The sequence below is a fragment of the Cheilinus undulatus genome, linkage group 5 (genome assembly GCF_018320785.1).
Source record: "Cheilinus undulatus linkage group 5, ASM1832078v1, whole genome shotgun sequence".
NCBI classification, from domain to species: Eukaryota; Metazoa; Chordata; class Actinopteri; order Labriformes; family Labridae; genus Cheilinus; species Cheilinus undulatus.
The window spans coordinates 2,587,225-2,604,037 of NC_054869.1; the positions used below are offsets into that span (position 1 = coordinate 2,587,225).

The window sequence follows — 16,813 nt, forward strand, 5'->3', positions numbered from 1 at the left end:
CAGCATCTCATTCTCTTACAGAGATCTACAGGTAGCAAAACAGGGTCCCTCAAATCATGATAACGGCTTATCCTGGTTTCTGAAATATGAATGTTAAATGCCAAAAACAAAACATGTAAAGAAACCTGATCCAAAACAAAGATCTTCAAGTCTATAAAACACATATATTGTCTTTTATTAGCAACTCATTGTTGACACTATAATAATTATTTTTTCTCCTCAAAAAGGCCATCCATCAGAACGGTCTTTTCACCAAAATGTGGTTTTCCATGAAGACCTTCTTCACACCCATCATCATCATCGCCTTGGTCTGGTACTGGAGAAGGATCATGGTGATGAGCAGAGCTCCTCTGCTGCTGGAGAAGTAAGAGCCTCCTCATTCTAGTCTTAACCTGAAAGAAATAAATGCCTGATACTTTCTTAAAGACCCTGTAAAGTGAAAATAGATCAGTATTTAGGTTTGTTGTATGACAGCTCACTGTGTCATGAACCCCCAGGACAAATTTAAGTCAAATTAAACATTTCTACTGAACTTCAAAATCATGAAAAATGAGGCAGTAAAATCTGCTCCAGGATGGTGTGGGCATGTGTGTTGAATGAGCTGAAGCCATGCCCACTCAGGAGAGATATAATCCTCTCAAATGAAAAAAAGCTACAATCTGAATTAAGGAAAGCACTCATGCTATTAGCCTGCCTCTTGATCTTTCCTTGATGTTAGAAGAAGAGACAGAGTCTGTTTTCTGTCTCAAATCTCTGTTATGATGTCTTAAATGATCCATAGACCACTGTAGCTGATAGATTTGGTAAATTTACCTCACAATGAACAGAAAAACAGCATTAACTGACTGTTAACTTTCAATAAAGGCACTAACATCAGCTAACAACAGACTGGACTGAGATGAACTGCTCTGTGATTTTAGATTGTAGTGTTAGAGGGGCGGGGTTATTCCCTAATGTGGGCTCGTGACATCATGAGCCCACATATTGGCCCCGCCCACATTAAACCTGACCAGGTTTAATGAAAGTGAAAAACTTTCTAACAGTCTAAATCCAGAATTCAGTCACATGCAGATCTCAGTGTTTTTACATGTTTACAGCAAACACATTCCAACATTTCTAGAGTGTTTATCGATTTCACTTTACAGGGTCTTTAATAATTTTAGCACTAAACTCCCAAAAGATGTTTATACTGCTGACACTGTTTACTTGATAGGAAACTCAGTAATTTTGGAAAAATAACAACATTGCAAACCAGGGGCGAAGCAGATAAATGGCACAAAACTGAAAAGAATTCAAAGGTAAATTTGACGTTACTTTCAGGGACACTTGGTCCACTGAGATATTAGGACAGGATTAGGATTAGGACTGATATATTATATATGATATATATGTGTAATGGCACAGTCTGTGTTGTTTCATTTCTCTATGTCAGAAGGCCAGATCCACTGAAGAATAGCGCAGTGTTTTATTTAGTTCCAGAAACGGCCAAAAAGACTGCAGCAGAGCCACAGAGCACACTCAGAAGGGGAAATCCACGCTAAAGGCTGGGTCAGACTACACAAATTCAGCAAGATTTAGCCCGACTGCAGCGTCGCAGCTTATCATCAAAACTCGGGACAATATAGAGCGTTAGGAACGACAAACGATCTTGTTGTGTGACATAATTAACAACACATCCAAGACACCCCATGACCACGATTCAACAAGACTAGCATGTCAGAATTTTTCATACATCGTCGTCTAGTTTGACACCCTGACCTAACGTCTACGACGTGAATCCAGACATCTACTACTGTTTGCTCCTTATCTTTAGATCATCATTTACAAGATTTATCACTTTTATCCAATTTTATTCCTTAAAACTAATGTGTACATTTTGTTTTGTTTTATTTATGTTATCACATGCATACCTTAAGTTCTATCTGAAGGAGAGCCAGTCCATATTGTCCTCCTTTTGAGGACACCCATAACTGTTATCCATAATTGTGTCTTATTTTACTTTTTTATGAGCAAAAGACTGCTACAATCACATGGAGCGCTTCTGTTGCAGAGTGATTGAGACTCTTTGGCCCACCCCCTGACAACCTGTGAACTTACACTCAGGCCCCGTCCACACAGAAGGAATTCAGGAGTATACGCAAAAGTTTTTTGTTGGATCCACGTTTCATCCACATGGAAACAGTGTTTCCAGTGACTGTAAAGGATACTTTTTGAAAACGGGTCCCAAAGTGCATAAATCTGTAAATGACTACTGTTTCATCTCCGTGTGGATGGCTATCCGCATCTTTCCTGAAATGATTATGTCACACACAGCGCAGCTCTCGTAAGGCGCCTGCATGGGTCTGACCAAAACAAACATGGTGGATTACAGATTTGTGTTGGTGCTGCAGAAGCTATTGAGCTTGTTATGGCTTTTAAAGCAAAATCTGATACTCCTGTTATGTGCGGTGGTGTAGTTGGACCCAGAATGCGGAAACGGAAGAGCAGGTTTAAACAGTTTTATTGTGCAGGTAAGTGAACAAGGGAGGGGGGATTCCAAGGGTCCAGGTGAGTGAGAGAGTGCGCTGGTGCTGGCTGCGGTGATCTGGGCTGGAGGCACTGGAGAAAGAGGAGAGGCACGTTAGAGGTAAATTCACAAAAAATCAAGCACTGGAAATCACTGATAACAATCATCAAAAAGATTGGAAACTTCTCTGAAGATCTCGAGAGAGAGTGAGCCTGGAGCTGGAGTTTACCGTGAGGTAAGGTAGGCAAGACTCAGGCGCTGTAGAGAGCTGCAGCTGATCTTAAATAGTGTCTTCAATGAGTGATTCGCTGCAGGTGTGGACTCTCCACAGCACCAGGGGGGAGGGGTGAATGCCTCAGGGAGAGCAGAGGAAAGTTAGCAGCCAGCACGAGACTCCGGAAACCGGAAGTTTATCAAAATAAGACAATTAATACAAATAAAACACCACAGTACCCTCCTGGCGTCCTGCCTGGCTTGTCTGCTGTCTGTAGAACTCCCGAAGAAGGCCATCGTACAGGATCAGTTTACGGGAGATCCAGGAGCGCTCCTCCGGACCGTACCCCTCCCAGTCCACCAAAAACTGGAAACCGCGGCCTCGGGGTCGAACGTCCAAGATCTTCGAGACGGTAAAGGCCAGGTGGTCATCGATGATACAGGGGGGTGGAGGGGCGACGGCCGGAGGGCTCAGGTCACTGGAGGACACAGGTTTTAATAATGACACGTGGAATGTGGGGTGGATCTTCATAGATTCGGGAAGCTTGAGCTGAGCGGCGGAGGGTTGATGATCTTGGTGATCTCAAAGGGACCCACGTAGCGAGGAGACAGCTTCTTGGACTCGGTCTCGAGGGGTAAGTCTCTGGAAGAGAGCCAGACCTTCTGGCCCGGGTGGTAATCGGGGCGGACACGCTAATTTTTTATTGCGCTCCGCCATGCGCGAGAGCGCAGCCTTAGCCGTCCTCCAAACCTCCCTCATGCGCTGCAGATGTTGCTGCACTGAGGGCACAGACACGGAAGCTTCCTGCTCCGGCAACAGGGGGGGCTGATAACCAAAACAGCACATAAAGGGAGACATTCTGGTGGCAGAGCTGGTGAGGGAGTTGTGGGCATATTCAACCCAGGGAAGATGAGAGCTCCAGGTGATGGGATGATGAGCAGCGACACAACAAAGAGCAGCCTCGAGGTTTTGATTGGCTCGCTCCGTCTGGCCATTACTCTGTGGGTGGTATCCAGATGACAGACTGACAGTCGCACTGAGCTTGTTACAAAACTCCTTCCAAACACGTGAAACAAACTGGGGTCCGCGGTCTGACACAATGTCACTGGGAAGTCCATGGAGCCTGAAGACGTGAAGACGCCCCCTGTCTACCAGGGGTAGACAGGGGGCGCAGTAACCCAGCAGGAGGTTGATGAGAGGATTTACTTCGGGCACAGACAGAGCACGCAGCCACGAACTCACGGGTGTCTTTGGTCATGTTGGGCCACCAGAAGCTTTGCTGGAGGAAACTGAGGGTTCTTTGAAAACCGGGATGGCAGGTTAATTTGGACTTGTGGGCCCACTGGAGCACTGGAGAGTGAACAGAGGCAGGGACGAAGAGGCGATCGGGGGGTCCGGTTCCGGGGTCGGGTTGGAGTCTCTGGGCGTCTTTGGCAGTTTGGACAATGTCCCAGGTGGCGGCGCTGACTATGCACAAGGGAGGGAGGATTAGGTCCGGCTCAGCATCTTCGCAAGGGTGAGAGTCAACACGGGAAAGGGCGTCAGGTTTGATGTTCCGGGAGCCTGGTCTGTAGGATAGGGTGAAATTGAACCTGCTGAGGAACAGAGCCCACCGGGCCTGACGGGGATTGAGTCTTTCAGTGTTTCCGTGCATACACAGATATGTCCTGAAACGATTCTGTCTTTACGGAAAACTTTTTCAAAACGGAACGGCAATATATTGTTTTCGTCTCAGTGACTGAGGCTCTATCCACACGGAGACGAAAACGATGGTGGTGGTGACATTAGCATAGGCTGAGCGGTCGGGATCACTCTCGTAGTGTGGCCAGGCTGTCGGCCAAGACAGGACAAGATTTGGTCGCATAGTCTGACGTGGTGCCATTGCGAATGACCAAAAAAATCGTGTAGCCTGAGCCGGCCTTAAGTAAACACAAAACACAAACTGCAAACTGCTCAATGGAGCAAACAGCTCCATGTCCCATGTACATGTATGTAAATGAGGAGTAGGGGAAGGACAATTGCTCCGATGACATGCAAATTAGCCTCATTACTTGGGTCCTGTCCACACGGAGATGAATTCAGGAGTAAACACAAAAGTTTTTTGTCGTATCAGCATTTCATCCACACAGAAGTGGCGTTGTGGGGGGCTGTAAATGCTACTACTCTGAAACCGGGTCCTAGAGTAAACAAATCTGTAAATGCTTACCGTTTCTGGAAACGTTTCTTGAAACGATGACTTCACACATAACATAGCCACTTGTAAAAAATCTTAGTGGAACGGCCCCATAGTTGGCGGCACTCCCTGTCTTTGGCTGGATTTGCTTTAGAGAAGTGGTTGACTTTTCCTTCATTCTTTGTACATAGTTATATCAGTAATAATATTAAGGCTAAAGGTTAGCTGCAAAGGGCTTGGGAGAGTAGTAACCAAGAGGTCAGTAGCTTCTGAGCTGAGCCCTGATTGGCGAACGCGCACATCCATTGCTGTATTTTCTCAAGTCCAAACACAGAGTGAGGAAACAGAGTAGAATCAGAAGTTTCAGATGACTTTAATGACCTTAGAGCAGTGTTCCTCAACCCTGCTCAACCAAAGAGCCAAATTGTTGAAAAATACAAGAGCCACAAATTAAGTGGTAACAATAAGTTAAAGGTGGCAGAAATGGTCAAAAGTAACAAAAATGGGTGAAAAGGGGGCAAAATGGGGGGGAAAAGTGAAAAAGGGGTCAGAAAGAAGCACAAAATAAGTGAGAAGTGACAAAAAATGAGTAACAGGTGACATAAAATGGTCCAAATGTGGCAAAAAACGAGTTAAAAGTAACTAAAATGGGCAAAAAGCAGTCAAGAGTGGCAAAAACGGGCAAAAAAAAAGGACACAAGTGGTATTTTGTGACAAAACAAAGCTGAAATGGATGAAAAATTATGAAAAGGGGCAAAAAAGAAGTGGCTAAAATGGACAAAAACTAGGAAACAAGTGGCATTTAATGACAAAACATATCTGAAATAGGTGAAAAATGGTGAAAAGTGGCAAAGATGGGATAAATTTGGTGAAAAGAAGTGGCAAAAATGGGCAAAAAAAAGGACACAAGTGTTATTTAATGGCAAAAGGTAGCTTAAATGGATGAAAATTGGCAAAAAAAAATGGTAACAAAGGGCAAAATGGGATAAAAGTGGCAAGAAAAGTGGCTAAAATGGGCAAAAACTTGGAAACAAGTGGTATTTGATGATTGAAGTTAGCTTAAATGGTGGAAAATTGGGAGAAAAAATGGTGAAAGCGGAAAAAATGGGATAAAAGTGGCAAAATTTGATTAAAATTGCAAAAAAGTGTCAAAATGGCCAATAAGTAGGAAAAAGGTGGCATTTAATGGCAAAGACTTGCTTAAATTGGCAAAAATTGCGAAAAAATGTGAAGAAGGGCAAAAATGGGTTAAAAATGGCAAAAAGAAATGGTTTAAATGGGCAAATCTAAGGTAAAAGTGATAATATTGCGAAGAGGGTAGCTTGAATAGGTGAAAAGTGGCAAAAGATGGTGAAAAAAAGGCAAAAAATGTCCCCTTTTCAAGGTTTTCTGGGGGAATAATATTGAAAGTGCAGCTTTAAACAAACAGCAGACTCACTGCTGTTGTTTTTCTGCTTTTGTTGTTTCATCCATTGGTTATGAGTAAAAAGTGTAAAGTTTGGGCGCTGATGGCTTGGCGGTCAGGCTCCCTGGGTTCAGATCTGACCTGTTGCTCCTGCATGTCATTCCTCAATCATTCTCTGTTGAATCCCTCTTCAACCACTGTCCTATCTAAATGAGGCCAAAAATACCCGAAGGAAATCCTTAAAAAGTCCAAAGTTTACATGCATTATTTAGATAAACATTACACAGCCCTCAAAATAATTGTTGTACTGCCCAGCCCTTTTGTCACATGTTTTGTCACATGGTGAAAAATTGCAGCTTCAACACCATTTTTCTCTCCTTCAGGGCGATCCTTGCTCTGGGTATTTCCATGACCTTCATCAACATCCCGGTGGAGTGGTTCTGTGTTGGCTTCAGCTGGATGGCTCTTTTAGTAGATGTCAGACAGGATATCTTCTATTGCATGCTGCTCTCCTTCTGGATCATCTTCTGTGGGGAGCACATCATGGTACTGTACTCGGCCCATTCAGCTTCTCATTGACTTACTGATGTTTTTATATGGCATATGTCAGTTGGGTTTCCTTTGAAAGGCCTCACACGTGCAGGTTGAAGTCATATCTATCTTTATGTGTCTCACACATATATGTACACAGAATCACCAGCAAACACAACTAGCAGTGAAATAATGACAAATATTCCTGATGAGAATATCAGCTCTTGATCTTACTGATTTGGATTTTTTTGTTCTTTTAATCAAGCATAAGAACGGATTCTTTCAGCTCCTAAATCACCCTTCATCCGGCCTTTATGTAGGACCATTACCTGCTTCTTTCTTAAGCACAACAAACAGGCTTGGCGGCTTTTCTCATGGTGATTTTAGATGCTGTCAGACAGTTTACAAAGGAAAAAAGTGCCACAAGTTAAGGAATCTGTGGTTCAGCTCACACTGTGGGAGTACAACCATTTCTACATTTCTTGGAATTTTTTCAAGCCTAATTTCACAATGCTAACTAGAATGTTACATAAAAGTGACTGCATATGAAAAAATAAACACATCTTTTTCATGAGATATAGATTTTTTAAACAATAATGGTATTTCACTGTGAAAATGTGACCTATGCTTTTTAAGTTTGTGTTTTTTCTTATCCAGGACAAAACAAAGAGGAACCGTCTGTCTGTGTACTGGAAGCAGGTTGGACTCGTCGTGTTTGGCTGTTTGTGTCTCTTAATCTTTCACATTTATGAGCGGTGAGCCCACATTTTCATTCTTCAGCATGTAGGAAAAAACCGTGCTTCACCCTGATGTTTTAATTTTTGTATCTTAGTCTCTGTCGGTGATTTTATGACATAGAATTGATACTACATTGTGTTTTTATTTTCTGTCACCAGCGTGATCCAGCTGTCTCACCCTGTAAAAAGCATCTGGACTTCAGATGGAGGAGCAGAGCTCTCTGTATCCTTTTTTATCAGAATTTTCCTCAGAGGTACCTGGAGGAGAGTCAGCACAAGTGTGACCAAATAAACACTTTTCTACTAAAAATCATACCATTTGCAGCTCCAGAGACGAAATCATCACAAATAAAAGTGAAAAGTTCACCCTTTTGGACAAAAATGTCCAGAGTGATACAGCAGGGTTGAAAAGAATAAAAGTAATGACTAAAATGTAAAGACTTTTTATAATAAAGAGTAATAAAAACTGTGACTAAATCTAACACTAAATCTTTCATACGTGTCTTGTTTCATTCACTGACCTCTGTTGACTGAAGTGTCTCTAAATTCTTCTTGGTCTTTGGTGGTCTCCCTGACTGCTCTTACCTCAGATAGCCTTCATCACAGCCTCAGGGGCCGGAGCCTGCCTCTACTTCCTCTTCCTCATCGGTTTCATGGTTCTTCCAGGCTTCTGCTGCACCAGCAGTAAGAAAGTGTCCCTGCCTGACAAGTCCACAGATGGATGCCTGTGGTACAAGGTGTGTTTGTGTCCCAGTCTTATGTTTGTGTTGCTTGATGTTTTTAATGTGTTTTTAATGGGAATTTCTCTACTGCCACCACCCTGAACAACAGAAACTTTCAAGGCCTGTACTTAACTGTTTTAAATACATTTTTGATTGTTTTAGCCTTGGCATTGATGTATTTCTGTCACCACTGAGATAGACAATAACCCCAACCCCCCCTCCTTATTTCAGGGTCTGAGGTTTTTCGTCCTAGTGCTGGTCACTGTGATCTGCGCTGCATTGACCGTCATCTTCTTCATCATCTCTCAGGTAAGTTCCTTAATGCCTTAATAGACCACTTGACGTTCATACAGTGATGATAAGTTCTTTGGGTGGAGCCTAAGTGGTGGCAGGGAGGTGAGCAGGATACACGCTAGAAAATAGTGGACCAGATTCCCTACTTTGGACCAAAGTCAGCAAAAGCACTCACCTTTGTCTCGGTTTTCCTTACCTGTGTCTCATTTGCCCTCACCTGTGTCTCGTTTGTCCTCACCTGTGTCTCATTTGCCCTCACCTGTGTCTCGTTTGTCCTCACCTGTGTCTCGTTTGTCCTCACCTTTGTCTCGTTTGTCCTTACCTGTGTCTTGTTTGTCCCCACCTGTGTCTCATTTGTCCTCACCTGTGTCTCGTTTGTCCTCACTTGTGTCTCGTTTGCCCCCACCTTTGTCTCATTTGACCTCACCCATGTCTCGTTTGTCCTCACCTGTGTCTCGTTTGCCCCCACCTTTGTCTCGTTTGTCCTCACCTGTGTCTCGTTTGTCCTCACCTGTGTCTCGTTTGCCCTCACCTGTGTCTCGTTTGCCCCCACCTTTGTCTCATTTGTCCTTACCTTTGTCTCGTTTGCCCTCACCTGTGTCTCGTTTGCCCCCACCTTTGTCTCGTTTGTCCTCACCTGTGTCTCGTTTGTCCTCACCTGTGTCTCGTTTGTCCTTACCTTTGTCTCGTTTGCCCTCACCTGTGTCTCGTTTGCCCCCACCTTTGTCTCGTTTGTCCTCACCTGTGTCTCGTTTGTCCTCACCTGTGTCTCATTTGTCCTCACCTGTGTCTCGTTTGCCCTCACCTGTGTCTCGTTTGCCCCCACCTTTGTCTCATTTGTCCTTACCTTTGTCTCCTTTGTCCTCACCTGTGTCTCATTTGCCCCCACCTTTGTCTCGTTTGTCCACACCCGTGTCTCATTTGTCCTCACCTGTGTCGTTTATCCTCACCTGTATCTCATTTGTCCTCACCCGCGTCTTGTTTGCCGTCACCTGTGTCTTATTTGCCGCCACCTTTGTCTCATTTGTCCCCACCTTTGTCTCGTTTGCCCCCACCCGTGTCTCGTTTGTCCTCACCTGTGTCTCGTTTGCCCCCACCTGTGTCTCGTTTGTCCTCACTTGTGTCTCGTTTGTCCTCGCCTGTGTCTCATTTGCCCCTACCTGTGTCTCGTTTGCCCCCACCTTTGTCTCGTCTGTCCTCACCTGTGTCTGGTTCTTCCTCACCTATGTCTCGTTTATCCTCACCTTTGTCTCGTTTGTCCTCACCTGTGTCTCGTTTGCCCTCACCTGTGTCTCGTTTGCCCCCACCTTTGTCTCATTTGCCCTTACCTTTGTCTTGTTTGCCCTCACCTGTGTCTCGTTTGCCCCCACCTTTGTCTCGTTTGTCCTCACCTGTGTCTCGTTTGTCCCCACCTGTGTCTCGTTTGTCCTCACCTGTGTCTCGTTTGCCCTCACCTGTGTCTCGTTTGCCCCCACCTTTGTCTCATTTGTCCTTACCTTTGTCTTGTTTGTCCTCACCTGTGTCTCGTTTGCCCCCACCTTTGTCTCCTTTGTCCTCACCTGTGTCTCGTTTGTCCTCACCTGTGTTTCGTTTGTCCTCACCTGTGTCTCATTTGTCCTCACCTGTGTCGTTTATCCACACCTGTATCTCATTTGTCCTCACCCGCGTCTTGTTTGCCGTCACCTGTGTCTTATTTGCCGCCACCTTTGTCTCATTTGTCCCCACCTTTGTCTCGTTTGCCCCCACCTTTGTCTCATTTGTCCCCACCTTTGTCTCGTTTGCCCCCACCCGTGTCTCATTTGTCCACACCTGTGTCTCGTTTGTCCTCACCTGTGTCTCGTTTGTCCTCGCCTGTGTCTCATTTGCCCCCACCTGTGTCTAGTTTGCCCCCACCTTTGTCTCGTTTGTCCTCACCTGTGTCTGGTTCTTCCTCACCTGTGTCTCGTTTATCCTCACCTTTGTCTCGTTTGTCCTCACCTGTGTCTCGTTTGTCCTCACCTGTGTCATCTTTGTCCACACCTGTGTCTCGTTTGCCCCCACCTTTGTCTCGTTTGTCCTCACCTTTGTCTCATTTGTCCTCACCTGTGTCTCATTTGTTCTCACCTTTGTCTCTTTTGTCCTCACCTGTGTCTCGTTTGTCCTCACCTTTGTCTCGTTTGTCCTCACCTGTATCTCGTTTGTCCTCACCTGTGTCTCGTTTGTCCTCGCCTGTGTCTCGTTTGCCCCCACCTTTGTCTCTTTTGCCCCCACCTTTGTCTCTTTTGTCCTTACCTTTGTCTCGTCTGTCCTCACCTGTGTCTTGTTTGTCCTCACCTGTGTTTCGTTTGTCCTCACCTGTGTCTCGCTTTGTCCTCACCTGTGTCTCTGTCCTCACCTGTGTCTTGTTTGTCCTCACCTGTCCCTGTGTTTGATCACCTCTGTCTATTCAGTTTGGTGAGCTCACCTGTGTCGTTTTGTATCTCATTTGTCCTCACCTGTGTCTCGTTTTGATTTTGGATTAGTTCAGTTGTATTTTGGCCTGTTTGAGCTATTAAACTTCTTTTGTCTGTGCCTTTGCTTTTGGCTACCTCACCTTTGTTTGTCCTCACAACATTATAATCTTGTACTCACCTGAAGTTTAAAGGTGACATATTTTACCCTTTTAAGACAAGTTTATATTGTTCTCAGACTCGTTTGTCCTCGCCTGTGTCTAGTTTGGCCCCACCTGTGTCTAGTTTGCCCCCACCTTTGTCTCGTTTGTCCTCACCTGTGTCTGGTTCTTCCTCACCTGTGTCTCGTTTATCCTCACCTTTGTCTCGTTTGTCCTCACCTGTGTCTCGTTTGTCCTCACCTGTGTCATCTTTGTCCACACCTGTGTCTCGTTTGCCCCCACCTTTGTCTCGTTTGTCCTCACCTTTGTCTCATTTGTCCTCACCTGTGTCTCATTTGTTCTCACCTTTGTCTCTTTTGTCCTCACCTGTGTCTCGTTTGTCCTCACCTTTGTCTCGTTTGTCCTCACCTGTATCTCGTTTGTCCTCACCTGTGTCTCGTTTGTCCTCGCCTGTGTCTCGTTTGCCCCCACCTTTGTCTCATTTGCCCCCACCTTTGTCTCGTTTGTCCTCACCTGTGTCTCGTCTGTCCTCACCTGTGTCTTGTTTGTCCTCACCTGTGTTTCGTTTGTCCTCACCTGTGTCTCGTTTGTCCTCACCTGTGTCTCGTCTGTCCTCACCTGTGTCTTGTTTGTCCTCACCTGTCCCTGTGTTTGATCACCCTCTGTCTATTCAGTTTCTGTGTGTTCTGTGTGTCCTTGTCAGTTCGTTTGTCTATTCCCAGTGTTTTCCCTAGAGTGTCTCCAGTGTTCTTTTGTGCTTCTTTTGGTGAGCTCAGGGTTTTGTATATTTTTTGTAGTTTGCGTTTTGATTTTGGATTAGTTCAGTTGTATTTTGGCCTGTTTGAGCTATTAAACTTCTTTTTGTCTGTGCCTTTGCTTTTGGCTACTCATTTGTTAATCACCACAACATTATAATCTTGTACTCATGAAGTTTAAAGGTGACATATTTTACCCTTTTAAGACAAGTTTATATTGTTCTCAGAGGTCCTCAAAACATGCATGTGAAGTTTGTTGCTGAAAAAAACACTTCAGTATGGGATTTTTGTATGTCTTAAAACCCCTCTGTTTCAGCACTTCTGAAAAACGAAACATACTTAGAGTTCTTTTTCTACTCCCTTTGCTGGTTGTCAATAAAACTCTGGCTCTAATTTCACTCTTTCACTCTAATGTCAGTTGAGAAATCAAAAGATTGCGGAAACATAACTAAGTGAACATACATACATACATTTATATGTAACTTTTATATATGGCTGCATATGACTATACCAAAGTCTACGTGTTTGTTTTGTTTTCCATGCAGGTGATAAAACTGTACTTGGTGTACTGGGGCGAGTTCACAGTGCAGGTGAACAGTGCCTTCTTCACCGGCATCTACAGCATGTGGAACCTGTACGTGTTGGCCGCCATGTTCCTCTACGCACCATTTCATGAAGCTCATGGAGACGCTCAGTTGACTGTTGACGGTTAGTGCATCACTGGTGACCTCATAACTCTACTAGCTTAGTTAAGACATGGGACAGATTAAGAGATGGCTATAAATGTTCAGCATAGCTTTGTAGGAGCTCATCATCATTGTCAGGCAGAAATCTCTTTTATGCATTTTTTTAAAGTTTCATTTTTTTTTTTAACAAATCAGTGTTATTGGTCAACCTGTATATCTGTCTGTGGGTCAAGAGTTAAACTCCAGAAAGGCCAGAGTTACAAACCTACCAGAAAACTTGGTAAGGTCATTTTGACTGCTAGATTACAAACTCTGATGAAAGATGCCCATGTTGACCAATCTACATGGACATTTTTTAAAATAGTATTTGATAACAGCCATAATCATCTGTATAAAAACACCTGTATTTTTCTATAGATCATGCATCAAACTCAGAACAAGAAAAATTCTGCTGTTTTAAGATGATTTGATCATGGCACATTTAAAACCACTGGATTTAAAAGTAAAATAAACGTCAAAGAATCATAATCAAATGATTAGATCATTTAGTCTAGGGATGTAATTGCCGTCCTGATCACTGCAATTTTCTAATAAATACAGCGTTGCAGTTACCACCTACTGTCATCAGGTATACTCATATTTTCACTCTACATGCGCTTTTCAATCTGAATAAGATGTTTTTTTCTAACTGTCTTAAAAGTTATGCTTCACCACACAAAAGCTGAACATGCAAGCTTGTTCACTACTAAATCAGCACACTAAATCAAAGCCTGGTTACATGTACAATTTTTATTATAAATTCTGTTTTATGACTGAAATTGTAAGTTTTTTAATCATTTTATGTTACTGTTGTTTTTAGAACAAACCCTTTTCACCAACACTAATTCTGTATTTTTGTTGGACTTCTTTACACTTAAATCAGTGATACTAAATGTGTGGCTCTTTTGTGATGATTTTTGGCTGTTTTGTGTCTTAATTTTTAACATTTTTCCTATTCTTGACACTTTTATCCTGCTTTTTCCATTTTTGCCCCTTTTTTCACCTTTTTCCCCTTTTTTGCCCATTTAATCTGCCCCTTTCAATTATGCCACCTATTTACCATTTTGCCACTCTGTGATGTGTTTTGTCCATTTTCCCACCTTTTTTCTGATTTTTGCCACTTTTAGACAATTCTTTTGCCACCTTTAACTCATTTTTTGGTCATTTCCCACCCATTTTTTCCACATTCTGCGCATTTTCACCACTCTCCCAGTGTTTACCACTTTTTTGACCATTTTTGCAACCTTTAGCTTATTTTAATTGCCACTTTTCACCACTTGGATTGTGGCTCTTGCAAAGGTATTTTTCAACAATTTGGCTCTTTGGTTGAGCAGGGCTCAACTGCTTAATGTTTTGATGATACCTACAAAAACGCTTTCACACATCTGTCTCTCCATAATTTTGTGGTTCTTTAACTACCATAGAGTTTGTGTCCCTGGCAGGAAAAAAACAAATGCATATTTGTTATTTTTATTTTTGTCACACTTGCTTGACACCAAAAGGAGCTTAAAGAAATTAATGATAGCTCCTTTCTTATTTTATACAGTGCTGTGAAAAAACTATTTGCTCCCTTTCTGATTCCTGATTTTTTTTGCATATTTATCACACTCAAACCAATTTCACACCAATTTTAATATTTCACAAACACAACCCAAGTAAAAACAAAATGCAGTTTCTAAATGATGACTTTATTTATTAAGGGGGAAAAATCTGTCTGTCCCTGTGTGAAAAAGTAATTGCCCCCCCTCCACCCCTTGTTAAATTATGAGTTAACTATGATTAACTACAGTTCTTTAAAAGCTGAGTTTAGTTTCACTGGCCACACTCAGGCCTGGTTACTGCCCGATTTTTTGAATGAAGAAATCACTTAAATAGAAGCTGTCAGACAAAGTGAAGTAGGCTACAAGGGCTCAGAAAGAAACGCATCATGTCAGGAGCCAAAGAAATTCAAGGACCAATGAGAAACAAAGTGAAATCTATTAGTCTGGAAAAGGTTACAAAGACATTTTGAAGGCTTTGGGACTCCAGCAAACCACGGTCAGAGCCATTATCCACAAATGGAGAAAACTGGGAACAGTGGTGAACCTTCCCAGGAGTGGTTGGCCAACCAAAATGACTCCAAGAGTGAAACGACGACTCATCCAGGAGGTCAAAAAAGAACCCAGAACCACATCCAAAGACCTGCAGGCCTCACTGGCCTCAGTTAAGGTCAGAGTTCATGACTTAACCATCAGAAAGACACTGTGCAACAATGGCATCATGGGAGAGTTCCAAGGCCAAAACCTGACAAAAAAGAACACAAAGGCTCATCTCACATTTGACTAAAATCATCCGGTAACACTTTATTTGAAGGCGCATTCATAAGACTGACATTACACGGTCATAATCATGACATGACACCTGTCATTAACATGAATGGGGCTTCATAAATGGTGTCATTAAGTGTCATTCGGTAAATTATGACACCTTTACCGCAAAGTTGACATTGTTTGGGAAGGTATTCTTATGACAACCTGACATAAGAGAAGGACAAAATAACCTACACTGTAAAAAATGTCCGTAGAAAATACGGCAAAAGACTGTCAAATAGCAACAGTAAAAGACCGTAAAACAAATAAACATATATTACTGTATAAAATACACAGAATTGCTGTAAATCAAGCAACGGTATGAAACATAAATTTTTACAATTAAAGTACGTAAAAATTACAAAATTGTACCGTTTAAACGAAAGAAGATTGTGAAAATAAAGGAAAAATACTGTAATCTTCAAGACGGGCAATTACTCTAAAAATTACAGTAGTATTTTGTTAAAATTACAGACTTTTCTCTCATGTACATTTAAATTCACAGTAAAAATCTGTGAAAAAAATTGCAATCACATACCGTAATTTTAGCAGGGACAAGAGGTTAAAAATCCTGCATGATCAGGAAAGTTCTGTAGAAAATACAGTAAAAACCTGTCAACCTGCAAAACCTGTGAACAAGCACCAATTTGTTGTTATGTTCACATTTGTTTCTCAGTGCTACACCACATGATGCTGCCTTGTGAAATAAACGGACAGTTACAGTTAATATGAAAACCTTATTGAAACAAGAATGGTACCAAAAATCATTTTGTTTGTTCTTAATTTGATGGATGAAAGTGGTCAATTATTTTAGTTTAACTGATTTATTGGAAAAGAATGATGTTAATTGCTCTCACAAAGAATGCCATTGCATTTGTAAAGCCATTCCACTTCCTTTAATGCATCTAACACAAAATACATTGATGTACTTTAATGTTTCAGTCAATCTTTCACAACTGAAATTGGATGACACATATTACTGATAGGAAATATAACAAGAACTATTTTATATATACATAAAGAGAGAGAGAGAGAGAGATACATACTGTATATATAATATGTATATAATACAGTTGAATATATAGTATATACATTATATAAATACAATAGTTATTTTTACTGGTTAAACAACTTAAACATGAATGCAAATAGAATGACAAGAAACTCTCCATAATCAGTTTTAAAAATGAATGTGAACTGTACATATAGTCTATCAAATTGATTTCTAAGGGGAAAAAAATTCTTTAAAAAAAACCCAATATGAAACCATGGTTTAGTTTCTGAAATTTTAATTTACTTCTCATACCTTATGTAATTTAATCTAAACTTCTCTTTACCTGTATGTGGGGTTATTTATGTCTAGAAAATACGTTTTGTTTCATGTGCCAATGCTGTATTAACTACTGGAATCTGTTCAATAAAGTTGTATCAATATAAAAAATAAATATATAAAATAATTTTGAAAAACTGTTTCCCGTCGCCATTCAGCCCTGTCTACACAGGAACGTTTTCTATTCTGTCTGTACTGGAACAGCGATTTGGGTGTTTAAAAATGGAACAATTAGGAAACGAGCTCCAGAGTGAACAGTTTTCAGTCACCTCCCTCCATGTACACAAACAGTGCTGCTTTCTCCAAATGCGTTAGCGCACTGTGGTTGCAGTCAATTGCCATGCGCGAATACGGTTTCGCGCAGGCGCGGGGAAAGAAGGACCTTATACGCATGCGTGTGTGGTTCGTTGGAAAATCAAACCGCCAACGGCTGCCTGGTAAAGTACAGCGTTTTCGTGTCTTCTGTGGAAATATTTCATAGAG

At 42.1% G+C, this 16,813-nt stretch overlaps 1 protein-coding gene across 3 annotated transcripts in view; it reads left to right on the forward strand.

Moving 5' to 3' along the window:
- Window positions 1–16,813, forward strand: part of LOC121509666 (protein wntless homolog) — a 107,781-nt gene that overhangs the window by 71,657 nt on the left and 19,311 nt on the right. For all 3 annotated transcript variants that reach the window (XM_041787234.1, XM_041787233.1, XM_041787235.1), the window contains exons 5-11: window positions 228–364; window positions 6,682–6,844; window positions 7,487–7,584; window positions 7,726–7,789; window positions 8,157–8,303; window positions 8,520–8,597; window positions 12,473–12,635. In XM_041787234.1, coding sequence (XP_041643168.1) covers window positions 228–364; window positions 6,682–6,844; window positions 7,487–7,584; window positions 7,726–7,789; window positions 8,157–8,303; window positions 8,520–8,597; window positions 12,473–12,635 — 850 coding nt within the window. The remainder of the gene's footprint in view (window positions 1–227; window positions 365–6,681; window positions 6,845–7,486; window positions 7,585–7,725; window positions 7,790–8,156; window positions 8,304–8,519; window positions 8,598–12,472; window positions 12,636–16,813) is intronic.